Here is a 25,755-nt window from a genome sequence, read left to right on the forward strand (position 1 = left end):
CCCCAGGCTCTCCCTTGGTCCCTTACCTCCCACCTCCTGGCCTGTCTGGGGAGTCACACCCCCTCCACCCAGGACCTAGATGAGGCATCACTTTCTTCATGAAGCCTCCCAACCCTCCCTAATGAGTTTCCCAGCCCAGATCTGTGTGTCTTCTCATCCATGAGGCCTTCTGGTGGGCCCAGAAGTTGTTAACTTTATAATAACCACGACAGTGTACAGGAATAAGGAGAGTATCTGGTGAGGACTTCATGTCTGGTATTTGCCAGACCCCAGGCTATGTACTTTCCCTGCATCATCTTCATTAAGGTTTCAAGTGTCCCTGTAGAGCCCATGACATCATCCTATGCTTTCAGGAGAATCCAAGGTCCCAAGAAGGGATGAGGCTAAGATCCTGGCTTGAGGACGGCAAACCAGGAGCCGCCCCCAGGCCTGGCTGCCTCTGGAGCTGCGGGAATCCCACTGGCCTTCCTGCCTCCTTCCCTGCGGGCCTGGCTCCAGGGCCAGCCCAGGGCAGATCTTGAATGCATATGTGCCAGCTCAGGGCAGAGCCCCTTGCAAGGGGCAGGCTCTGCATGGGCCCTGCCCCCGGGTGGGCCCAGCCCCCTGCAAGTCACAGGCCCACTGTCCCCCAGGATGGGAGGCGGTGGGCGGGGGGCAAGACACGACAACGACTCTCTCTCTCCCGCAGCTGCAGAGACGCAAGGTCAAGTGCTACCTCCTGTTGGCGGGAGTCACCGTCCTGCTGGTCCTCATCCTCATCGTCGCCACCTCCGTCCGAAAGTGATGCCACTGTGGTGAGTGCCCTACCTGCCCCCACACCATCCATCTGTCCTCCTCTTACCCATCCACCCATCCTTGATAAGTCCATTCATCCATCCATCCACCCATCTACCCATTTTTGATCCATCCTTCCATCCATCCGTCCATCCGTCCACCCATCCATTCATCCTCCTCTGTGTCAGGCAGAGGCTGGGCCCTGGTGACCACTGGTGAATAAGGCAGAGGGGAGCCCTGTGTTCCTGGGACTCACAGCCTTGGGGCAGGCTCTCCTGAAGCTCCCCTCTGTGTAGGCACTGACTTCCAGAAGGTCATGGCTGGCAAGTCCCCTTGGGCAGTCGTGAGCAGAGCGTGTTGGGTCGTGCGGCGGGCCTGTGCTGGGAGTCTGGGGAAGCGGCAGGGAGCGGCCCCTCGTGGGGAGAGTCGTCAGGGAGCTTCACGGGCTCCTGGGGAAGAGGGGGTGCTGAGACCTGGATGGGATGGGGTGGGGGTCCTCCAGGGCACGGGCTCTGGGCAGGACCCAGAGCAGGCTGGTCTGGGACAGAACATGTGTGGTGCCCTGATGGACCGCCGGAGCCCCGCAGCGTGTTGAGCGGGTGTCTGGGTTACCTGCTGCCGTGTAACCAATTAGCTTAAAATTCAGGGCCTAAAGCAGCAATAGACATGTACTGTCGCAGTTTATGTGGGTCAGGAGTTGGGCGGTGGCTCAGCTGGGCGGTTCTGCTCAGGGTCTCTCTGGAAGTGCAGACGGATGCCGGCCGGGCTGCATCATCTGAGGGCCCGACAGGGGCTGGAGGGTCTGGTTCTAAGCTCCCCCAGAGTGAGGGCTCCTGGAGAGGCAGGCAGAGGCCACCCTCGTTCTGCTGCTCAAACAGGGTCGGTGCCACTTGCTGCGATGGGCCCCTAAGTGAGTCCAGGGGGCTGACCGTGGGCATCTGGGAGGCTGGCTTCCATGCCCAGGCCACCTGCTCATGCACTGGCCCTTTAGGAGGACACTTCCGGCTTCAGGGAGGGGGCAGAGGAGGGTCAGGTGCCTTGGGGCGCCGGCCTTCATCTTGTCCAGTGTGCCTCCTCTGGGGCATCCAGGTATCCAGCGCCTGGGCCCAGCTCTGGGGCATCCAAGTATGCAGTGCCTGGGCCCAGCTCTGGGGCGTGGCAGGGGCCAGGCGAGGGTCTTGGGGAGGGGCAGGCAAGCCAGTGAGCTCCGTGGCCGCCCTCGGGTGTACCCGTCCCCGTCCCCCGTGATCCCCACCATAGCCTGTGACGGCATCTGGGGTGGGGGTCAGAAGGTGAGGGGCTGCAGCAGCCCCACGGAAGTCACTGCAGTCGGGAGCCCTCGCAGAGGACATGCCACACAGCCAACCGAACTCCCTGAGCCCTGGGACTCCTGGATTTCAGACTTCTCCTAGAAGGGGCCCCTGTCATGAAAGGAGCCGCTCTGGTGAGGCTGAGATGCAAAGTCGGGGTGCGGAGCCCTGGCTGCCATGCTGTCCAGAGCCCTGTCCTCGCTGGGCTGCTTCTGATTAGACGACACTGTCCCCAGGGTGGGGCTGGGGCGCCGCCAGGAGGCCGAGGAGCCAGCTTCTGGTCTGCGCTGAACTTCAGAAGGTGGAGCCTGGGGAAGGGAGACTCCCATTTACTGTCAGCCTACTGTGAGTGGGCATTGCCCATCCATGACCTTGATGGGTCCTCCCCACCTCCTGAGATGGGCAGGATCCCTGGGGCCCTGGATTCAGAAGGTCTTGGATCTCCCCAAAGGCATGCGGCACGTGACCCAGGTGTTACGTGGTCCCCCACGTGTCCCTGGTCAGCTTGTCCACCCTCTGCTTCAGGACTTCTGGACATGAACGTAAAGCAGGACACATGGAGGTTCTGCTGCTGAAGTCTTGGCCCTGCAAAGAGAACTCCTGGTGCTTAGAGCTTCTTGGGGGTGGGAGCAGGTAGGATCGCGGGTAGGACTTAGGTGTGCCTGCTGTGGTGCCTGGCGTCTGGGTGAGGTTCCGTGGCTCTCCTGTGCGGGATTGACTGTCGTCTTACCCCGAGCCCAGGTGGCCCCCAGCCAGGGCCCAGGAGCCGTGACGTGTCCCCCGGCTCCTCCTGCCAGGTCTCCAAGGCAGGTGCACTTTAGCCCAATGAGTGAGCTAAGCGGGTACAGAGGCTGCAGGGGCTCTGGGTGTGGGGGCCTGGGAGGAACCCTGTCACAGAGGGTGCCACCGGGTCCTCCCTCCTCGACCGAGTCCTCCAAACAGGTGGGTTCCCATCTGCCCAAGCACGGCTGTGTGCAGACATGCAGGTGCATCTTTGCCACGCGCCCCGGCCACCCATCCCCACGTCCCAGCCTGCGCTGACCAGGCTGTGCAAGGAGCCCAAAACCAGCCATCGTGGGAGCAACAGTGACCATGGCAACGGCAACGACCACTGTACTGGGTTGATCTGTGTCCCCCCAGACGAACCCCCAGGACCCCAGAATGTGAGTGTATTTGGAAACAGTCTTTGCAGATGTCATTAGTTAAGATGAGGTCAGACTGGAATAGGTTGGGTGCTGAATCAAATGACTGGTGTCCTTGTCAGAAGGGGAGGGACAGAGACATGGGAGGAGGCCACGTGGAGACGGAGGCAGAGACTCTAGAGATGAGGCCACAGCCAGGGAACACGAGGCGCCACCAGAGCTGGGAGAGGCAGGAGGGACCCTCCCCCGGAGCCTCAGAGGGACCATGGCCCTGCTGGCACCTTGATTTGGGGTTCTGGCCTCCAGAGCTGGGGCGGTCATTTGTGATGGCAGCCCCAGGGCACTGGTAGAGCTCCGTGTGTGTGATGCCTGAGGGGGACATGCGTGTTACTCGGGTTGTCCTTGTCATGGCCTGCGGGATGGGCGTCGTCAGCACCGTCCTGCAGGGGAGACTGAGGCCCACGGTCGTACGCAGGGCGTGTGGCATCCCAGCCCGGGCTCCCCCATGCGTGAGGGGCTGTGATGACTGGGTCTCCGTGTGCTCCTGTGCCCTGGGGTGGGGACACCTGCCAGCGCTGTGGGCCCAGCGGGGGGAGGGGCTGGCCGGTCTGCCTGGGCTTCCCGATTTCTCCAGCTGCCTCTCCTCTCCTTCAGATCCACAGCCCCCTCGCCCTCCTTTCCTCCGAGGTTAGGGATCCGTAGCGGCCACGCAGCCCTCCGCTTTCTGCTCTGGCCCACCCTCCGCTGCACAATCAGATCTGACTGCACCCCAGGGCAGGGCAGCTCTGTACCCTGAACCCCTCTCGGTGCGAGAGGGACCCCAAGGAGGCGTTCTTGGGCCAGGGCTGCACGGCCAGCTCATGTAGACCAGCCATCCTGGGAGCAACAGTGACCATGGCAACGACAACAACCACTGTACTGGGTTGATCTGTGTCCCCCCAGACGAACACCCAGGACCCCAGAATGTTAGTGTATTTGGAAACAGTCTTTGCAGATGTCATTAGTTAAGATGAGGTCAGACTGGAAGAGGGTGGGGGGACAGCTGATCCCCCTCCAGTGAGTCCCCTGGCCGGAGCGGCTGGGCTGCCAGCCATGGCCCCATCCCCGGGGAGATGGAAGACGAGGCTGAGGCCCAGGCCACACGGCCAGCCAGTAGCCACTTATGTGTCCCATGGGCACAGAGGGCAAGAGGGGTCTCCGGCTCCTAGCAGCTCAGAGCCCGGCAGGACAAGCCAGGAGTTCCTGCTCCTGCAGCCAGACCCCAGGCTCTCTGGGTGGGGTCTGTGGGTGTGGGGGTCTGTGGGTGTGGGGGTCTCTGGGCACCGTGGGACCAGGGGAGCCCTGAGCCCACATAGGGGCACCTCATCTCTGGAGTGTCCGCCGAGCTGGAAGAGATCCCGTCCGGACACCCCCGGGCTCTCTGTGACCACTGACCAGCCACTGGGCCAGGCGGCAGGGGCGCCTGTGGGACCTGGAGGCCCACCCGCTCTGGGCCCGGGTTTCCGCAGAGCAATGGGGCTGCAGCGTCTGCCTCTTTCCCTGCTGCCGAGTTGCTCTGAGGACAAAGGCGGAAAATGGCTAAATATAAACAGCACTCTGAGGAAGGGAAAGGCTCTATTCAAATGCAGGGGGTTGTTATTTCTGCAGAGAAAAGCAGTCCCTGAGGGAGGGGCTCAGGCTCCCTGTGCCTACGGGCCTCGCACGTGCCTGTTGCTGTGCGTCCGGGGGGGGGGGGGGGCCGTGCCCTCCAGGGAGCTCCAAGGGGAGGTGCAGCCCCACCTCACATCCCCACCCACCCGCGCTATCCAGGCCGCGCCCGAGCACCCCTGCCCGGCTCTCAGGGCTGTGACCCCGCCCGGGCCCAGCTCTTCCCAGCTGCCGAGGTTTGCAAGCCCACTTCTGCCTGGTCCTCGCAGGGGCCTGAGGGGCAGGTCAGGGCAGGGAGCTCAGCAGAGTGACGAAGGATGGCGCCCAGCAGCCTTGCCCACCCGGGGTCCCTGCACTCAATGTACAGCCAGCATGAAGGCTCATCTGGGACCAGGGTCGGGGCTCAGAGTGGGACCAGGGTCAGGGCTCAGAGTGTGACCAGGGTCGGGGCTCAGTGTGTGACCAGGGTCAGGGCTCAGAGTGGGACCAGGGTCGGGGCTCAGAGTGGGACCAGGGTCAGGGCTCAGAGTGGGACCAGGGTCGGGGCTCAGTGTGTGACCAGGGTCGGGGCTCAGAGTGTGACCAGGGTCGGGGCTCAGAGTGGGACCAGGGTCAGGGCTCAGAGTGGGACCAGGGTCAGAGCTCAGCGTGGGACCAGGGTCAGGGCTCAGAGTGGGACCAGGGTCAGGGCTCAGAGTGGGACCAGGGTCGGGGCTCAGAGTGGGACCAGGGTCAGGGCTCAGAGTGTGACCAGGGTCGGGGCTCAGAGTGGGACCAGGGCCGGGGCTCAGTGTGTGACCAGGGTCGGGGCTCAGCGTGTGACCAGGGTCGGGGCTCAGCGTGTGACCAGGGTCGGGGCTCAGCGTGTGACCAGGGTCGGGGCTCAGCGTGTGACCAGGGTCGGGGCTCAGCGTGTGACCAGGGTCGGGGCTCAGCGTGTGACCAGGGTCGGGGCTCAGCGTGTGACCAGGGTCGGGGCTCAGCGTGTGACCAGGGTCGGGGCTCAGAGTGTGACCAGGGTCAGGGCTCAGTGTGTGACCAGGGTCGGGGCTCAGAGTGTGACCAGGGTCGGGGCTCAGAGTGTGACCAGGGTCGGGGCTCAGAGTGTGACCAGGGTCGGGGCTCAGAGTGTGACCAGGGTCGGGGCTCAGAGTGTGACCAGGGTCGGGGCTCAGAGTGTGACCAGGGTCGGGGCTCAGAGTGTGACCAGGGTCGGGGCTCAGAGTGGGACCAGGGTCAGGGCTCAGAGTGTGACCAGGGTCGGGGCTCAGTGTGTGACCAGGGTCGGGGCTCAGAGTGTGACCAGGGTCGGGGCTCAGAGTGGGACCAGGGCCGGGGCTCAGTGTGTGACCAGGGTCGGGGCTCAGTGTGTGACCAGGGTCGGGACTCAGAGTGTGACCAGGGTCGGGACTCAGAGTGTGACCAGGGTCGGGACTCAGAGTGTGACCAGGGTCGGGGCTCAGTGTGTGACCAGGGCCGGGGCTCAGTGTGTGACCAGGGTCGGGGCTCAGCGTGTGACCAGGGTCGGGGCTCAGTGTGTGACCAGGGTCGGGGCTCAGCGTGTGACCAGGGTCGGGGCTCAGCGTGTGACCAGGGTCGGGGCTCAGCGTGTGACCAGGGTCGGGGCTCAGCGTGTGACCAGGGTCGGGGCTCAGAGTGTGACCAGGGTCGGGGCTCAGTGTGTGACCAGGGTCGGGGCTCAGTGTGTGACCAGGGTCGGGACTCAGAGTGTGACCAGGGTCGGGGCTCAGAGTGTGACCAGGGTCGGGGCTCAGAGTGTGACCAGGGTCAGGGCTCAGAGTGGGACCAGGGTCAGGGCTCAGAGTGTGACCAGGGTCAGGGCTCAGAGTGGGACCAGGGTCAGGGCTCAGAGTGTGACCAGGGTCAGGGCTCAGAGTGGGACCAGGGTCAGGGCTCAGAGTGTGACCAGGGTCGGGGCTCAGCGTGTGACCAGGGTCGGGGCTCAGCGTGTGACCAGGGTCAGGGCTCAGCGTGTGACCAGGGCCGGGGCTCAGCGTGTGACCAGGGCCGGGGCTCAGCGTGTGACCAGGGTCGGGGCTCAGTGTGGGACCAGGGTCGGGGCTCAGAGTGGGACCAGGGCCGGGGCTCAGAGTGTGACCAGGGTCGGGACTCAGAGTGTGACCAGGGTCGGGGCTCAGCGTGGGACCAGGGTCAGGGCTCAGAGTGTGACCAGGGTCGGGGCTCAGAGTGGGACCAGGGTCAGGGCTCAGAGTGGGACCAGGGTCAGGGCTCAGAGTGGGACCAGGGTCAGGGCTCAGAGTGGGACCAGGGTCGGGGCTCAGTGTGTGACCAGGGTCGGGGCTCAGAGTGGGACCAGGGTCAGGGCTCAGAGTGGGACCAGGGTCGGGGCTCAGTGTGTGACCAGGGTCAGGGCTCAGTGTGTGACCAGGGTCAGGGCTCAGAGTGGGACCAGGGTCAGGGCTCAGAGTGTGACCAGGGTCAGGGCTCAGTGTGTGACCAGGGTCAGGGCTCAGTGTGTGACCAGGGTCGGGGCTCAGCGTGTGACCAGGGTCAGGGCTCAGAGTGGGACCAGGGTCAGGGCTCAGAGTGGGACCAGGGTGTAGACCGAGTGTGTGGTCAGGGTTGGGCTTCCTCAGCCCTGGTGAGCATCTGGGCCAGCACAGTAGCGGAAGCCAGCGTGCCCATCCTGATGAAGCCCAGCTCCTGGCTCAGCTCCTGATTGCTCTATGGGAACCCCCTTCCCATTTAGGAAAGGGCAGCTCTCTCCAGAAGCACCACCAGGCCTGGTCGCTTTGTGCGGCTCCTGTAGATGAAGGTTTGGGGTCAGGCTCGGCTTTCGGGGACTCGGTTCCTGGTCAGAAAGACGATGTTATGGTGACTCTGAGTGCCCGGCACTGCCCAGGACACTGCCATGTCCCCGGCTGCCATTCCTCAGGGATGTGAGGGCAGCGGGGCCAGGCTGCGGGGGAGCGGGGTCACCTGTACACTGGTGCAGCTGGCCAGCAGCAGGATTGCCCAGGTCTCGGCCGTGGCTCCTACAGGGAAGGAGCTGGGGAAACTTGTAGAAGGAGGTGAGTCCTTGGGATCTGAGGGGCCTCCCCACTCCTCTGTCCTCCTGGACGCCCATGATTGCAGCACCTGCACCCTCAGGACCTCTTTCCACGTGGAACTTCATTCACCATGGACCTGTCTGTGTGTCTCTGTGGGATGTGAGCTCTCTGGGTCCCCAGGCCTGGTTCAGGACATGGGGAGGGGGTGGGGGAGGGAGCAGGGGGCCCAGGGCAAGTGGGGCCTGTCCTCGGTGGCTCCCTGCTAGAGTCACAGGGCTGGGCCTCAGCAAATAGAAAATTACAGTATCTGGGCAACAATCAATGAAGCATTTTTCACGGGCACAAAAATTTAAGAGGCTCAATAGAGGCTCATAGCAAGTCGAGTTTTTAATGTTTTCTGAAAGCTGTGAAATATCGACTTCAAAGCCATTGATTTCCATTTGGGAAGCAAGTGGTGGGATCTTCATCTCCAGGCTTCTCTGTGCATGTGTGCATCTGCATGTACGTGTCTGCGTGTGCGTCTGCCTGTGTGTGCACATGTGTGAGGTCAGGAGGGAGGGACAGAACCCCCTCTTGAGCTGCCCGCTCCCCCTCCCCAGGGGCTGCAGTGTTAGGACCCGAGTGTGTCATCCGGGCGGGGCAGGAGACGGCTGTGCTCCATGCGTGTATTTTGCGTGTATTTTACGTGTATTCATCGGGCGCTCGGTAGGAGTTTACACCAGAGGACCTCACTTAATCCTCACCACGGCCCCCATGAAGGAGGTGCTGGTATGTCCCCATTTTCCAGATGAGAAAACTGACATGGAGAGAGATGAAGGGACTCACCCAGAAGGGGGCAGTGTAGAGGGGTGAGCCTTCTGGGGTTGGGACTGCCAGGGGAACGCTGCCAAGCAGGCTGAGTGGCCGCCCAAGGCCACACAGCGGGACTGTGGTGCCAGGTCCCAGCTGGGTCTGTGTGACCCGGAGGTCTGGCGGGGCGGGGTCTGCACACAGTCTACATGGCCTGGGCGGTCAGTGGCGCCGTTACTGGGGTGTGCTTGTGCAGGCGGCTCAGATGGCTGCTCGATGCTGAGCCTGTCCAAGGGGCCTGGTCACCTGGGATCTGGTGACTTTGGGCAGCCCCGCCTGTCCTGCCCCAGCCTGTAGGCATGCCTGCCGGCGGTGCCGGGAGGCTCCCTGAAGGCCGTGTGGCTCCCTAGGGGTTTACACATGGAAGTCTCCCTCTGGGGTCCAGCACCCGCCTCCCAGAGCCCCGGGTCAGCGGGCAGATGGGCAGAGACCGGTGAGCCAGGCTGGAGGCAGAGGGGGGAGTGGAAGGGGCCTGTGGCCTTCATCACGGCCCCGATCTGAGCCTTGGCCGCCTCGCCTAGGAAATGGGGCCATCAGCGCTGCCTTTGGAGTCCCCGTGGCATCGGTGACGAAGGCCTGCCGGGCGCCTGGCCCACAGCAGCCCTGCCCTCTGCGACGGGGCTGTCTCCTCACCGCCGCCATTGCTATCACAGTGGTATTACTGTTACCACGAACCTGCCCTCGTGTATGGAGACGAGGCACGGCTGGCTTTTTCTCTCTGAGGTACCCGCGTGGCGCTTCGCCAGCAGGCCCGTGGCGTGTCCTCCCTGGCACCTCGGGCAGGACACGCAGGCACGGCTGTGAGCAGCCCAGAGGCCAGTGAGGCGCCTGTCTGATGCGGGAAGCACCCGAGCCCCGCCCGGTCGGCCCCAGGAGGAAGTCAGACCCAGCGCCGCTCGGAGCAGCTCGCAGCCGGGGCAGAGGCAGGCCCTTGAGGTGCTGAACTGCCAGGAGCAGAGTGGAAGCCGGGAGAGGGGCAGCTCTCCCGGGAGGGCTTCCTTGAGGAGGCGGCTCTGGAGCGAGGCGGGTAGGGGCTCCCCCGTCAGGCAAGGAGGTCCCCCGGGCCGAGGGCAGGGCCCAGGCAAAGGCACAGTGTCACCGTGGGTGGAGCGCTGAGGCGAGAGCCAGGCCCGGCTGGATTGCGTGGCCACATTCCGGAGGCTTCCTGGGGCCACTTGTCAGGAGTGGCGAGCGCTCCCAGCGGGCTCCCCTTCCCTTTGCGTGTGGTTGCCCCAGCCCCGGGCACTCCCCCAATGGCTGGGCAGATGGCAACGTGAGGGGCCCCCCGACCCAGCCGGCCCATAGGAATCAGGCTGCACCAGGAAAAAGGTGGAAAAAAATAAAAGCATGAAAGTGCTGGCGGCCAGCACAGAAGGCAGCTTGCCCGTGTGAGAAGCTTGGAAGAGGCTGGTGGACGCGGTGGTGTTTGCCAGTGGCTGGAAGATGGGGTGGGCATGGAGCCTTACAACCCCCAGCCTGGGATGGCAGAGGGAACAGCTGCCCCAGGTCCCCAAGGGGCCACAGCGGTTGGGTCGGCCAGCTCCCTGCTGCAGACCTGTGGAGGGGGTGGGAGCCTGGAGCTGGTGGGGCGGCTCTGGAGTCCGATGACCGGGTGGAGCCCTCTTTGCGGCACTGGGGAGGCCGTGCGTGGAGCCCCGATTCCTCCCCAGTGGGCGTGGGACACTAAGACCTATTGGGGTGTTTGGAAGGCTTGGGTGAGGCCACGGGTGCCCTGTGCACACAGCTGGCGCACAATAAACGTGCATTCCTCCCTCCCCTGCCCCTCTCCTAGGAACTGTCCTCAGACTGGCCACTGACCTGCCCCTACCACAGACACCCCAGAAGCAGGGGTTCGAGTTCCCCTTCTTACTCCTGAAGCCCAGGCCCGGTAACATCGCTCAGACCCCAGCCTCCAGGCATCAGCCTCCCAGCCTCCTGCGGGCCCAGCTCCCGGAGAGGTGGCCGTGGCCCTCTGTGTCCCTGGGGCAGCCCCCGGCCCTGGCCATCCACCTCTCCTTCACCCCCTCCACTCCCCAGCTGGCATTGGCCTCAGATTTGGTGCTGTGACTTCTGGCTCTGGGTCAGCACCTGTCTGGTGGGTTACAGTGCCCCTGCAGTGACCACGGAAGACACACAGCAGCCCAGGGCTGTCCCGGGGCCCTGGGCCCTCAGTGACAGCAGGACAGGAGTGGGGGCCGGCATGCGCACCTGACGGATGTCACCTGAGGCTCAGAGGGGCTCATCCAAGGCAGGGGAAGCGCGAAGCCGGGCCCGACCCGCATGCCCACCTCGGCCTCGGGGCTCAGGGTCCGCCCTCCCGGGCATCCAGTCCCGTGTCCACCGCGACCCCCGCTCACCAGGCAGCAGGAGGCAGGGCTCCCGCAGCCCCGGACCTTTGCTCCTCCCCAGGACACAGACAGCAGGAGATGAGGGAGGGAGGGAGCTCGGGGCTTAGCTGGGGGTGCAAGCCGCCCCCCCGTGGCAGGGCAGGAGGACACCCCGCCCGAGGCGGAGTGTAGGGGAGAGCCCTCGTCTGTGCGGTGGGATGGTCCTGGGTCTGAGTCCCCGCCTGCCGTTTCCTCCTGGGGGACGGGGACATGTCACCGACTCAGTGGAGCTTTGGTATCAGACCCGTGAGGTGGGACAGTCCCTCCCCGACGCAGTGCTGTGTGGACATGGGGGGCTCCTCCAGGGACCCCGGTCGGAGCCCGGCCAGGCAGGTGAGTCCCTGGCCACTTTCCTCCTCCCGCTTTTCCAGAACCATGCAGAAGGCAGCAGGCAGGGTCCTGCCTTCAAGGACCCCCCTCAGACGAGGCTCCAGGCCCCACCTGCAGGGCAGACACCTGGAAGGAGGAAAGAGGGCTTCACGCAGAACCAGGACTTCGGGGAGGCCAGAGGGAGCCCCTGGGGCAAAGCCTACCAAGCACGAGTTCTGAGCACCAGCTGTGCTTGGCAAGAACCTGCCCACCCCGCCCCCCGACTGTTTCCCTACTCAAAGCAAGCAGTTTTGCTTCCGGGTACTTCTCAGTAATTGCAATATAAATTGAATAATTAAGCTAAACCCACAGAAGAGAATTAAATATTAATTTCTAATAAGCTATTCAGAGAGTGTCGCCAGGGAGAACCCGCAGACAATGTCTGTGCTGGGCACTCCCCTGCCTGGCCCCCGAGCCCTTGCTGGCCCCAGGGCCCCCCTCCCAGGGCAGGACTAACCCACACGCAGCCTCGGTCCAGGAGGCAATGGTCAGTGTGCCAGCGCCGGGGCCTGTCCGGCAGGGTCTGGGCTTGGGTCCCCTAGCAACTGAGGTTGCCCGTCACCAAGGGAGTGGGCGTGCCATTGGCGTGTGGTGAGTGGATGAGAAAATGACATGTGACCTGAGGGATGGGCGCCACTCCCCTCAGGACCCTGGTGAGCCAGGCCCAGTCTCTGTGTGGTGCCTGCACCCCAAGAAGGCCTCTCACTGTCACCGCACGGCCCAGGGAGCTCAGAGGTGTCGGAGCCCCAGATAATCAAAGGGCGGTGTCCAGGGTGGACACTAGCACAGCCTGGTCACAGGCTGACCCCTGACCTTGGTCACACGCTGAGCCCTGACCCTGGTCACACGCTGAGCCCTGACCCTGGTCACACACAGAGCCCTGACCCTGGTCACAGGCTGACCCCTGACCTTGGTCACACGCTGAGCCCTGGCCCTGGTCACGTGATGAGCCTGATTCTGAAGCTGATCCTGGCTATAGACCAGCCCTGACCCTCTTTTTAAGAGATCAGAAAGCACAGGGCAGGCACATTGTGTTTGTCTGCAGCACAAAGTTGATGGTGAGGTAGGGAAGGCGGGCAGGGCAGGGTCAATGCCGGTGGTGAATGCGGGTTATGGATCTAGATTAGTCCAGTGTCAGTGAGCCCCTGAGTGTGTTTGGAGCTGAGCACAGTCATGGCGGGGGTGGTGGGGTGTGAGGCCCCATGGCCCCTGTGGTGGCGGCCACCACGAGGACAGGGGGACTGAGGAGGTGGGGCCGGGGCAGGAACCGGAGGTGCCGTATGCCCACCGCACGGAGGGCCCGGGGGGCTGGCACAGGGCGGGGTGTCCCCACATGGCCCACCTGTGGCTAGCACAGCCTGTGCTGGGCCCAGGCTCCACGCCCGTGGCCAGGCGGAGAGGCCGTCCCTGTCCCTGGTCAGCCACTGGGGAGGACACCCCCGTGCTTCCCGGGCTCAGAGCCCAGCGAAGTCCCCACCGTCATCGTGTCGATATTCGTTGTCTGGGGCCAGCTCTCGTGCGGCACTCCGCGCGACTCTCAGTGCCCCGGGCAGCGGCCCCACAGGTCACGGGCTGCCACGCCCTCCCAGATCCTCCCCGCAGCCAGACGGCCCAGGCCCGTTCTTTGGGCACCTTCTCTGTGCGGGTTCACGGACCGCATCCGCCTGGGAGTCTGTGTGTCCAGCCAGCGTGCGGCACAGGGCTGCTCGGGGCATCCTCACTGCCAGAGAGGAGAATAAACGTCAACCCGAAAGGGCCCGTGCAAACACCTGCCTGTTTTAAAGGCATGGGAACCGCCGGAGGAGTTAGCGGCTCACAGGACACGCAGCTGAGAAAGGCGAGGATTCGAACCCAGGGCCACCTGGCCGAGGCTGTGTCCTGGGAGCACAGGGGCTGTGGGTGGACACAGGGCCCAGGGCGGGGAGGGTCTGCAGAGGAGGGGAGTGATGGGAAGAGGTGGCCCGGGGTGAGGGTCCTCTCAGGGTTGGTGGACAACGCGCGGGGCAGAAACAGAAACAGGGTTGGGAGGCAGGCCATGGGGGAGGGGCCGCCATGGGGGGGGTCGTCCCTAGCAAAGGGAAGGGGGTGCAGAGGCCCCTGACTAGTGGGGGTGGGAGCAGGGCAGGGTGGGCAGGATTGTGCAAAGCCTGGAAAGACGGCCATTCTCCAGCCCCAAGGCCCTGAGAGCCTGTGTCCAGACACGGTGGCCCTGCTGGTGCCCTTCCTAGAGGCCCTTCGGACCCCCAGCCCAGGTGGGTGCCAGTGCCTGCCACTCACCCTTTAGGCTTCGCCTTCCCCACCCCCCCGCAGCGCCTTCCAAATCCTGCCAGCGGCTGCCGCCCATCTCTTCGGGTCCAAAGATCTCCTCCATAGCATGGTTGTTGAAGTGCCCTATGGCTGAGGCTCAGCCCGCGGAGGAAGGAGCGGGGGGCTGGGCACTTGGGGGCGGGGAGCGTGCTGGCAGGGCGCTGGGCGGGGGCTGCTTCTGGAGGAGTCCCCCACTTGCCCTCCTCTGAGAGCCCCACCTTGCATGAGGCCATTCATGCAGCTGCAGGCGCCCCTGCAGAGGGCTGGGGTGGGGTCGGCACAGGCCCGGGGGGCAGGCCTGGGGCTTCCCCGTCCTGCCAGCCAGGCCGGCGCCCCGACCTCCGGGAGGGGCTGTGAGTTGCGCAAAGTTCCCTGGAGCCACAAAGCCAGCTGGGGCGGAGAGCGGGTGCCAGCTGACCGTTGCCCCATCTCACCAAGGAGGAGACTGAGCTTAGAGGGCGTGGCCTGCACCGGCTCTCAGGACAGGTCTCCCCCCCCACCAGCTCTCCCCCTCAGGAGGAGGTGACAGGTGTGGAGGTAGGGATGGGGTTACAAGAATGGCAGGTGAGGCCTTTAGGGGAGACACGCCAGGTACAGGCAGGGGCTCTCTGGGGTGGGGCTGAGGCAGGTGCAGCCTCTGCAAGGTGCCAGGTGGTCACTCTGGGGGGCCCGCGTCCGGTGGGGGGTGGGGAGAGATCGCTGCTCCCCGGGGGCCTGCCCGCCCCTCTCTGGGACTCAGCATCCCCTCCGGGGGGAGGGTGCGGGCAAGGTTCCCCAACAGGTGAGGGAACCCACAGACGAGCAGCTGGGGTCCGATTCTCCTTGGGGTCCTCAGGTTTGCTGCTGGGCCCTCGGCCCTGGCTGGGGGCAGGGGTGCTTGCGGGGAGGAAGGGGAGGCAGCACACCTCCACCTGCCGGGGGCGCCCACGTGGGGATCCTGCTTCCTCAGGGCCTCTGCAGGGGCCTGGCCAGCGACTACCACGGAGGGGCCAGGGGCCCATCGGCACCTTTACCACAGCCATCACGGACCCCACTGGGCCCCGGATGTGGGGAGCACAGGAGAACTGGGATCCAGGTTCCTGACCTCAGGCCAGGAGTGAGGCTGGTTGTGATTTTCAGCAGGGTGCTCTGGGGCCTCATTAAGAGGGTACCATTTGAGGAGCCAACTGGTGTCCCCGGGAAAAGCATTCCAGGCCGAGGGAGCAGCGTGCAAACGCCTTGAGGTGGGATAAGACTGGCCAGAGCCGCAGCAGAGCCCAGTGGGCTGGCAGGCGAGCCAGGCTCCCCGGGTCCCCGGGTCCCCGGGGGCTGGGCTCTGACCCAGAGAGACGGTGCCCTGACCAGCTCTGCTGTTGGAGAAGGCCGCAGGGAGCTGCGGAGGACCGGGGCGGGGGAGAAACGGGGGAGGGAAGGGCGTGCGCCGAGGTGGGCGCGTGGCCGGGAGAGGGGAGCCTGCCGGACTCACTCATGGATTGGGGTGAGGGAAAGGGGGTCCAGGGTGAGCCTGAGGCTTAGGGGCTTAGGGGCGGCGGCTCGCCCCCTAGGACCTCCGCTTTCTCATCTGTGAAATGGAGACCTGGTCATCAGGGCCCACCCTCGCCGGGGCAAGTCTCTGCTGCCTTATGACCTAGGCTCCTGCCCCCAGCAGAGCAGGGAGGCAAGACCCCTGCTCTGACAGCCCTGCCCGAGGGAGAGCTCTCGGACCCCAGGGAGGGTGGCCTGTTTGAGAGACCCAGGCCTGGGAGCCCGCATGGCCCCTCACCCACTGCTGGCACCCTGGCCTCCTCCCTGCCCGTTGTCGCTGCACCTGAGCCTCGGCTTTCTCGCCGAGCTGATGGAGCCTCTCGTTCTGCAGGTTGATGCTGTCACCTGGTCTGCGTGGATGGACCGCAGAGCTTTGCACCTTCCTGCCTCTTGCCGTGTGCCAACCCCCTGCCTCTGTGCCAGCCCTGGCGGAGAGCCCTAATAAACTGCTGTCGTAGCCAGCCGCGGTGGGCACTTGTCACCATCTGTCATCTGTCGGCGGGTGGCAGCTTTCCGGCTCTGGGACCCCAGAGATGGAGCCTGGGCCGCGTTGGGTGGGAAGGGTGGCATGGGTTTGTGAGTGTGAGTGTGCGTGTGCGCGTGAGGTGGCAACATGGGCGTGAAATGTGAGATGGGGGAGGCCCAGGGACCGGCCTGTGGCCCAGGCCCAGCTGGTGCTGCCCCGCCCAGCCCCCCGCCCCCGCCTGAGGGCTCCCCTGGGAAGGATCCCCCCCACCCCGTGGGAGGCCAGCCCAGCCGTGGCCCTGCCCCTTTCTCCCCAAGGACCAGCACACAGCTCCCCACCCTGAAACGCAGGCGGGGGTTGGACGCAGCTCTGGGGCCCCGCTGCTCCCGGCGTGATATCATAGCTTCTCTGCTTCCTGGTGCCCGGCCGAGGGGTGGGCACGGAGAAGGGGGGCCTGGGTGGGGAGAGCCTGGCCCGGGCTGCTCTCGGGATCTCCCTCTCCTGCGGGAGTGAGGGGGTGGGGGAGGCACCCCTAAACAGGAGGGGCTGGAGCCAGAGAGGCCACTGGGAGGGGCCTGGCCCCTGCGGGGGGAGGGCAGGAAGCAGCCCCGCCCGCTGTGCGCTGTGCGGAGCGGGTGCCAGGCAGGCAGACGGAGCCCCCCTCAGTACATTGCCCTCCCCAGGGCCCCGTAGAGCTCAGGGCCTCGTGAGGGTGAGGGCCGCACACCAGACCCCCAGGGCAGGCGGGGTCCACGGCCTCAAAATTCCAGAAAGCTCTGCAGGACGCTGCTTCCTGCTCAGTGGTCCCTCAGCCCTCCAGCGCTTCCCGTCCCTCCCCAGCCCCGGTCGTCTGCTGAGGAGCGTCTAAAGCATTCCGGATCCAGGCTGCTTTGTCCCAAAGACTGCTTCAGTTTTGACCATTCTGTGACTCTGAGTTTCTCGACACTTTCTTGCCCAGGGCCTGAGAAATGCTACACCACTGAGGTGTGGGCAGTGGCAGCGGGACAAGTGGGGCCGGGCAGACCCTAGGCTGCGGCCACTTCCTCAGCTTTGCTGCGGTGGCCACTGGCTGCCCAGGCCTGGGGTGTCTGGAGGAGGTGTCGGCAGCAAATTGGATTTTACACCTCCCGGCTGCAGGTGTGAGGCGCTCGGGCCCTCGGGAGGCTTGAGGGGCAGCTGGGGGACACGGCGCCAGCTGCAGCACGTCTGGCCAGGCTGGGGGTGGGCTCCTGAGGGGAGGGGCTTGGCCAGGGGCAGGGCAGCCCTGGGGGCGGGGCAAGACTGGATATGGGTTTGCGGGGGCAGGATATCACCGGTTCAGTTCTCTCCCGCCTGGCCAGGAAGCCTGAGTAGCAGAGGACACTGTCTTGGGGTCCCGCAAGTTGAGGTCCCTGGGCTGGAGTTGTGGCCCCATTTTACAGGTGAGGAAATTGAGCCCAGAGGACGTGCTTGCCTGCAGGGTGGGGAGGGAGCTTGGCTGCTGCGGAGAACAAGGCTGGGCTGCGCCGCTACATCCTCTCAGCTGCCTGACCTTGGAGAGTCGGGGGGGTCGGCCCCTCCCTGTGGCTGCCCCGTCAGCACTGCTTGCTGGCGCCGCTGAGAGCAGGTGTTTCGAGGTGAGGAGTTCAGGTGGGCAGGCCGAGGGCAGCGCGGGGCCAGGAGGAGGGCGCCCGGGGCTGTGCTGATGTCGGTGGCAGCTGCCACCACCTGGCCGGATTCTGAGCATCCCCACCCGAGAGTGACGTGTCGCAGTGACCTTGAGCTTCTGCTGTCTGGAGCAGCCGCGAGGTCGAGAGCTGCACCAGCAGTCCGGCCCCAGCCAGCAAGAGGCCCGCCCAGCAGGTGCCCATCTGGTGCCAGCACAGGACGGGCCGGGGTTGATATGACCAGCAGTATCCATGGTGCACCTCCTGGAACCAGCAGGTCTGGGCGGAAGGACCCCCACTCTGTCCCTCCTTCTCCTGGGAAGGCACAGAGAGGGACCAGTCTTCCCTAAGTCACACAGCATGTTGCAGCAGAGCCGAACTTGGAACCAGTCTCCCTGTCTCCAGGCCAGACGTGAGTTATGGGAACCCAGAGGTTGGTCACACTGAACTTACCTTTTGGGGAGAGTGGGGTGATGGAAAGAACACGGCTTCGGCACCGAGTGGGTGAACAAGAGGTGCTTGTTCAACAGGGGGGTCGCATCTCAAGGACCCACATCCCTTCTCTCCCATTTCTCATCCATCCAGGTCTTGACCTCACCCCCACCACCCCCAGCCATCTCAGCATCCAGCCTGGGTGCTGGAGTCGCACAACCCAGGGCTCTCTCCCATGAGCCTCGGTTTCCCGTCTGTAAAATGGGGCTGATAAATCCTCCACCAGGAGGCTGACAGGAGCCAGGCCTGCAGAGGGCTGGGGCTCAGATTCCGTCCCGCGCTGGCTGCACCTGCACCCTCCTTGCTGCAGAAGCCCCCGAGGACCCTGCCACGGGGACTCTCTGCCCAGGAGCTGGACTCGGCACTTCAGGGCACCTTGGACCACGAGCCACTGATCTGCAAGAGCCCCCAGCTGAGCCAGCCTCGGGTGGGGGGCCACGTACACAGAGCCTTTCCGCTCAGGGTGTACACTGTAAAATACATGCAATTTCAATAACGCCTCCACTTAACAGGATACAACTCAGGCAAACAACCAAACAAAGCAGAAGACAAAACAAAACAAAAACACCTTCCCTCTCCCTAAGGGAATGTACTCCAGGTTCCAACCGTGCACTGTCGCTCTTAAGATATTTTCTAGAGCTGTCACCAAGCCATCACAATATCCTGCAGTTTACGGACTAAACAACAAACATGACCCCCTCTAATGCAGCCCGTGTAATATTGGGATGGGGCGTGGGGAGTAGAAAACATGGAGGGAATTCATTAAATAGACAGCAGAGGGGAGGCCCAGCAAGTCCCTGTGGCAATTATTATGGCCGTGTAACAAAACACCCCCCAACAATGGCACCAAACCTGCAGTTATGACGGGGCCCTGTAGGGACAGCTGGTCTCTGGTCCTGGGCTGGAGTCACCCGCAGGCTCGCCCAGCCACAGGCCTGCCGGTTATGCTGGCTGTTGGCTGGCACCCGAGCTGGGGCTGCGGGCCTGACACCCGCACACGGCCCCTCCCTGTGGCCCGGGCTTCTTCATGGCTTGGGCCACTGGGCCCGGGAAGCAGTCCCAGAGCGAGAGCTGGGCAGAAATGGCACCCCTTCCTGAGACCCCGCCTCGAAGTCACAGAGCCTCACCTCCACTGTTCTCTTGCGTCCGCAGGGAGCAATGGTGGGCCTGCCCAGGTTCAAGGGGAGGGAGAGAGGCTTCACCTCCTGGGAAGAGCGGCAAGGTGGCCGTTTCTGCAAAGTGCAACTTCCTCCAACCCCCCTTCACTTCATCCTCTTTCACTGTGCGGGATCCATCCTCCGTTCTGCGGGATCAGGGTGTGGAGGGCCTGCCTGAATGGGGCTGTGGCATCCTCCGCTGGACACCATGGCAACACAAGCTGCTCTCGGGACTTCCTCTGGGCTCCATCCTCTCTGCCTTGCCCGCACCCTCAGGCCTCTCGCCCTTGACCACTGCTTCCGTGCCCTCTCAGCCTGTTAACTCAGTGGCACTGGACATGTGGCTGTCTCAGCCCCACTGCAGCAGAGCCAGCGCTGTGGCCGCCAGTGGAAACAGTCCTCCTTGGCGCTAGTTTGGGTGGTCCCTGGGATGGAAACGGTGTGACTCGGTGGGGGAGGTCACTTTCAGAGGCACAACCTCCATAGGCTCTGACCGTGGGAGGAGGGGCTCCGGCACACACCCTGTCCTGCAGGACGTCACCCCACCTCATGGGTGCTATTCCTGGAGGGGTCTTGCTGGGGCCTCTCCATTGTGCTCCAGGCTAGCTGCTTCAGGGTGACGGGGAGACCAGTAAATCCTCTAGGCATCAGGCATTGCTTTGCTTTGAAAATGGTTTCTTGGTTGGAAGATAAGGAAGGCTCTGGAGTCTCATGCACAGAAGTTCTTGCAGAGAAGTGGCCACTTGTCCTCAGTAGCTCAGAAACATCCAGCAGTCTTTCTAATCCGTTCAAGCATCTCTCTAGCCACCCTGCGCCCATCCATCCATCTATCCATCCATGTACCTATCCATCCACCCCCCCCCCCATTCATCTGCCCATCCATTCCCCATCCATCCCTTCAACCATCCACCCACCCATTTATTCTCTGGACAGCCGCATGTTCTAAGCACCTGCTTCTCACCTGGGCTTGGCTCAGGAAGTAAGCCAGGACCCCTGCCCGCCAGAAGCCCCTAGTGTGGAGGGAGATTCATACATGTAACAGAGACACCCCAGCTTGCTGCAGGAGGCATGGGGGGTGGTGGAAGTACCCAGAAACAAAGGTGACCCAGAGCAGGTGGCTATGTGGTCTGGCTGGGGGCTAGGATGGCTTCCAGAGGAGGTGACGCCTGAACTGCAGGCAGGGCAGGAACCTGTCACCTCCCTCCAGCCCAGAGTCACCAGGCCACCCGGCATCAGAGACCCAGAGCCAACTTTGGCCTGAAGTTTTTGTTCTCCCTTTAACCAAATCCCCTCTCCCTTCCCCCATGAATTTTCCATTTAAATACCCAAATTGTTTACTTGCTGAAATCAATTGACAAGGGACAAGCTTGTATTTGCGATTGGATTGACTACGATACACTGTATTACAATTACAGCTTGAATGGATTTCTCTTTAATTTATTTTCCTCTTAACATTCTCTTCCGCTGGTAATTCTGAGGCTAATTGTCCTCGCCATCCTTCTCATCAACTGCAGAAGGATAATGAATGCCTACAGTGCAGAGGCTGCGCTCCCGAGCTGCCGGCCCTCAGGGCGCTGGCTCTGTGTCCCTGTGTCCCTTTCAGACTGCCCATGCCCTGGGACTGGAAGTTTCCAGAAAACGTGTCTCCCCAGAGAAGGTTCCGCTGTCACGGCTCTGATGAGAGCTCAGGACGGGGCTGGCCAGGAAGGCTGAGGCCCTACCTGCCCGGCCCTGCTCTGGAATTGCCACCCGGAGGGAGGTGGCAGGAGCCCCTCCCGGCTCCGAGGGCCATGCTCCTGCTGGGTGCTCCTGAACGAACCTCTCCTCCTCTCTGGGCCTCAGTTTCCCCACCTGGGAGATGGGCCCTCCCTCCCCATCTCCCTGCCCTCGCTGTCCCATGTCGTGCTGCCTGGAGAGCCCTTCCCATCCTGACGCACAGTCGCAGCCGCCCCGTGAGACGCCCCCTTTTCTTGTCACCCTCCCAGCCTCACCTCCAGGGGGCCTCTCAGCTCTGGGCTCTGTCCTGGGGACCGCTGCGAGCCAGGCATGGGCCAACTCGGGGTGCAGGTGGGCGTCACCCCTGCCCCGCTTTCCAGATGGGACACTGAGGCTCAGAGAGACCAGACAAGGCTGCGAACTTGCCCAGTGCTGGCCGCTGGGCAGCGCTGGACCCAGGGTTGGATCCTTTCCCATGGGGCCACTGTCCCCCTGAGGACACCTGCCTCTGCTTCCCTGGGGGCCTGCCAGGCGTCCTGGTGGGGCAGGAAGAGACTTCCCAGAGCCCCTCACCCACCCTGTGCCACGCCCTGCCCGCTGGGGAGGGATGGGGGAGCGTAGCCTCCCCAAGTGCCCAGACGGCCAGGTGGTGACCCTGCTGGTGAGGCCAGCAGGACCTGAGAGGCCATGACCCTATGGCCACCCGCCTGAACATGACAGCTCCCTCCGGGTGTGTCTCTGTGTGTACACGGCTGGGTGCGTGTGTGTGTGTGATGACGGCTGCTCAGAGCCTGGTTGTGTGGGTCCTGACTCAGGCCCGGCCCGCCGGGGGGCCCTGGGCAGTTAGCTCACTCCCTGTCTGGGCCTGTTTCTCCTTCGTGACGCGGGGCGTGGGTGAGGGACGTCTGTGTGGCCTTTCACAGATGACAAGCGTTGTCTGACCCTCACACGCGGGTGGGGCAGGGGGCTAGTCACCTGCCTGTGACAGACCAGGGAACTGCGGGCGGGGCCCAGAACCCAGCCTCTGCCCCCAGCTCACCCTCCACCCCTGCCCATCCTGGCACTCGGGAGATGAACAGTTTCCCAGGGCTTCGAGCGGATTCATGTGGATAGATGTATCCATATAGTAGGTACCTGTGGAGACACAGCCCGATGACTCCATCCTGCATCGCCTCTGCTGAAAAATTCTCACACAGTGGGGACTTTCTGCTATCTTGGGATATATGGTTCCTTGCAGAAGCCGAGATGCCATTTCCATCGCGGTGCCACGTCTGTGAGAAGGAGAATCAATAGCAGGGGTGAGAGAAAGGGGGTGGGGACGAGTGAGAGGGAGCCGTACTGAGCCTGGCACTGCGAGGTCAGCCCCGCTGGCTTCCGGAAAGATTGGGGTGGGGAGGGCGTCCCGCTTGCCGCCCCTGGCCTCACTGGAGCCGCCCCAAATGAGGTCGGCTGGGCTGTCGGGGCCGCTGGGCTGGGAAATCAGCTGACTCCCTGGGCCACAGGGGCAGGAGAGCACCCCCAGGACGTGGCCACAGCCGGGCACGGGGCAGGCTCTTGCCCAGTCACTGGGGTTTCTTCCCCCCATTGTGTGCGATGGAATGGCACCCCCATCTCACATAAACCCGGTGAAAACCTCAGTCTTGCTTTGCTGGGGGACCACCCTCGGCCCTTGGCCTGCTGACCCCCTGCGGGAGGAGGGTCAGATTCATCTCGGTGCAGATGGTCGGAGCCCGGCTTGGGGTCCTGGCACAGGCTCAGATCCAGCTCTGCCGTTTCTCTGACACTCCAACCTCGGAGAGTCAGTTTCTCAACTTTAGCTTCCTTATCTGTAAAATGGGAAAATAATCCCTTTCTTTAAAAGTGTTGAGCAGATGACATTAGGGAGTCTAGGACGGTACTTGACAAATGTGGCCCTTTTCTGCCGGCACTGCCTGCAATGGGCTGGGCCCCAGAGGGGGAGTGCCCGTCATTGGAGCTGGTGAGAGCCCACTGTGCCCCAGGGCCTGGGAGACTGGCAGAGGGGGCCCCAGAGGCCCTGCCAAGTGGCGATCAAAAGAGAGTGCAAGGTCCCCCTGGAGACTGGAGTGACCCAGCCCTGCTTAGGACCACAGAAGTCCTCCTAAGAAAGCACTTCATTCTCCTGTGTTACAGCCGGGAGGCACCATCTCTGTGCTTCTGCCCCGAGCTGGCGGTTGAGGGGGCGGTGGCCATGGCTCCCGAGGGGAGCGCACGGTGCGGTGAGATGCCAGGGAGACTGAATGCAATTACACACCAGGTGTTATGTATGTGACGCCCTGTGAATGCATTGATCCCTCGGGGTGACAGATCGGTTATGAATCAGGTAACAGACCAGCTTGTAAATGAAATATATTGGATAGCGGAGGCAGCCTGGCTGGGTGTCAGCTTGAGGGGAATAGGGCAGATTTATGAGCCTGGGAGGACTTGTTTCAGGCAGGGTGGCCGCAGCACCCGCCATTCACCCAGCACCATTGCCACTGCTGGATTCACACACAGACCCCCAGGAGCTGGGAGATCCCACATCACGAGGGCCGCATGTTCCAGGGACTTGCCAGGGGGTTACCTGTGTCCCCTCCGATGACCCTCACACCCAGGAGTCTGGCATCATCACCCCATTGCAACTGGGCCAGCCAGGTTCAGAGATGTTAAGTGGCTTGCCCTGTGTCACACAGCAAAGGAGCAGACAAGGGTTTCAAAGTCAGATAGATGATGTGCCCCTCCCTTCCCAGTCAGCTCTTCTGAGCCAGGTGAGGGGGACAAGCAGGAGTGGGGCCCCTTGGGGGGTCCCAGCTGAGCCCCAGTGCTTGGCCTGTGTGACCTTGACCTCGGCATATTTCAGACCAGGACAGGGACGCACACAGAGGGCCAGGGAGGAGAGACCCAGGAGCAGGGCTTGACTTGCCTGTGGGCCTCAGTTGCAGAGACACAAAGGCTGGAGGCCCGTGGGGTCAGAGCTGGGGACCGGGCATGGGCGGTGAGGTGCGGTGCTGCTTGGTGCCCCCCGCAGAGAGGCGCGGGGACTGTCTCCTGACGGTTAACTGTGGCTGTTCCCCAGCTGTCTCCCCTTACCACCCCCCCCACACCCCCAGGGCACGGAGCCTCCCAGAGATGCGCAGGGCCAGCCAGGCCACACACAGGATCGCAGGGAGGGGCTGAGTGAATGAATGGGGTGGGGGTCTGGGCGAGTCTCCATCTCTGGGATCAAGACCTGCCTGGGGGAGAAACAGGGGTCAGTGTGACCAGGGTCAGGGCTCAGAGCACAGCACTGAGACAGAATGAAGTGTCCTGGGCCACACGAGGTCAGATTTCTAATCTCCTTGGCCCCATTGCTCCGCCCCTTAGCTGGATATTTGACCAAGAATCCCAGGAGATGCACATAATCTTCCGGCTCTGCCCAGGCCCCTCTGAGACAAGGGCCCTCTGCCCCTCCCCCTGCTGAGGTCTCCGTCGCTGAGCGAAGCCCTAATGAGCACCTTCGGCGGGGGAAGAAGGAGGGGCCATTCATCTCTCTTCATGTCTCTCCTCCAGCTCCTCAGTGATCTTTATGGCGTTCAGTTATTATATCTTCAATTGATATGAGTGATCTCAATGGTTCTTAATGTTCCGTATTAAATCTCTCGTGTAAAATATCTTTAATGTTCAGCATGAAGCACCTAGCATTGCCAGTAGTGCCGCCACAGAGGCCTTGACAGGGCCGTGGGTCCTTCAGGGTGGTAGTGAGCGGCCCTGGCCCCTGGGCCCCCAGGTCAGTGGGGCAGGAGTCTCTCCCCAAATCCTGCAGCTGGAGGATTTTATGATGGGAACTGAGACCTTCAAGAAGCATAGAGTCGAGGTTTCAGGTTAGGAGCAAACACATGGTGTTAGTTGTCTTGTTTCCGCTGTAACAAATTGCCACCAACTTGTGACTAAAAATAACATCTATTCATTTCTTACAGCTCTGGAGGTCAGGAATCCCCAAATGAGTGGATTTTAGGGGCTGAAATCCACGTGCTGGCAGGGCTGGTTTCTTTAGAGGCTCCGGGGGACAAGGTTTCCTTGCCTATTCCAGCTCGGGGAGGCCCTGCATCCCTGGGCTTGTGGTGGCATCAGTCCCGTCCCCGATTCCTCATCACTCTGCTCTCCTGTCCCCCACCCCACCCCTTAAAGGGCCCTTGTGATTACAAGTGGGGCCCCCCGCATAATCCAGGGAAATCACCCTTTCAAGCCCTCACCGTACGGTAGGCCGGCAGCTGCCGTGGGGCAGGATCCACGAGGCCTGCAGTGGGCCTGCGGGGCGCGGCCGCCCAGACAGCCCTGCAGGTGGGGAGGACGGCCGGGGCTGTGGAGAAGTAGCCGGGCTCCCCATCCTGCCTCCCGCTTCGTGGGCTGGGGCCCTGACCCTCCCCTAGGCCCAGTGCTGTGGCTAAGGGCAGCCTCCCTCCTGAGACTCCTGTGGCCTGTGAGTGACCCCAACATGGACATCGAGGACCTCGCCTCGGCATCCAGGGCTCGGACAGGCTCTGGCCCAGATGCCGCACACTCTGCTGCCCCAGCGTCCTCCCACAGCCCTTGCTCTCCTGCACACAGCCCTGCACACTCAGTGTTCCTCTGGGGTGCAATCCCCTTGCATCCCTTTTCCATGGGCAAACTCCTATTCATGCTTCAAGACATGGTTTTGGTGTCTCCTCCTCCAGGAAGTCTTCCCTGATTGTGCCCACCCTACGCAGCTCCTCCCACCCCTTTGGGGCTCCCTGTGAGCTGTGCCCTTGCCCAAGGCTGCTTTCCCTGCCCCGAGCAGCTGCCCTACCTTTTCTCGGGGGGCTTTTCCCGGCTGGGCTGGGGAGCTGCTGGCACAGGGCTACCTGCTTGCATGGCCCCATTATCTCACGTGTAATTGATGCCCATCACTCTCCTGTCTTCTTGGAACAACTTCAGGGTTT

At 63.2% G+C, this 25,755-nt stretch overlaps 1 protein-coding gene across 1 annotated transcript in view; it reads left to right on the plus strand.

Moving 5' to 3' along the window:
• TSNARE1 (t-SNARE domain containing 1) overlaps positions 1 to 15,805 on the plus strand; it is a 133,734-nt gene extending 117,929 nt beyond the window's left edge. The window contains exons 14-15 of the mRNA XM_082363853.1: positions 689 to 794; positions 15,673 to 15,805. Coding sequence (XP_082219979.1) covers positions 689 to 784 — 96 coding nt within the window. The 3' untranslated portion in view covers positions 785 to 794; positions 15,673 to 15,805. The remainder of the gene's footprint in view (positions 1 to 688; positions 795 to 15,672) is intronic.
• The last annotated feature ends 9,950 nt before the right edge of the window (positions 15,806 to 25,755 follow it).

This window comes from Balaenoptera borealis (assembly GCF_965194805.1).
Source record: "Balaenoptera borealis genome assembly, chromosome: 17".
NCBI classification, from domain to species: Eukaryota; Metazoa; Chordata; class Mammalia; order Artiodactyla; family Balaenopteridae; genus Balaenoptera; species Balaenoptera borealis.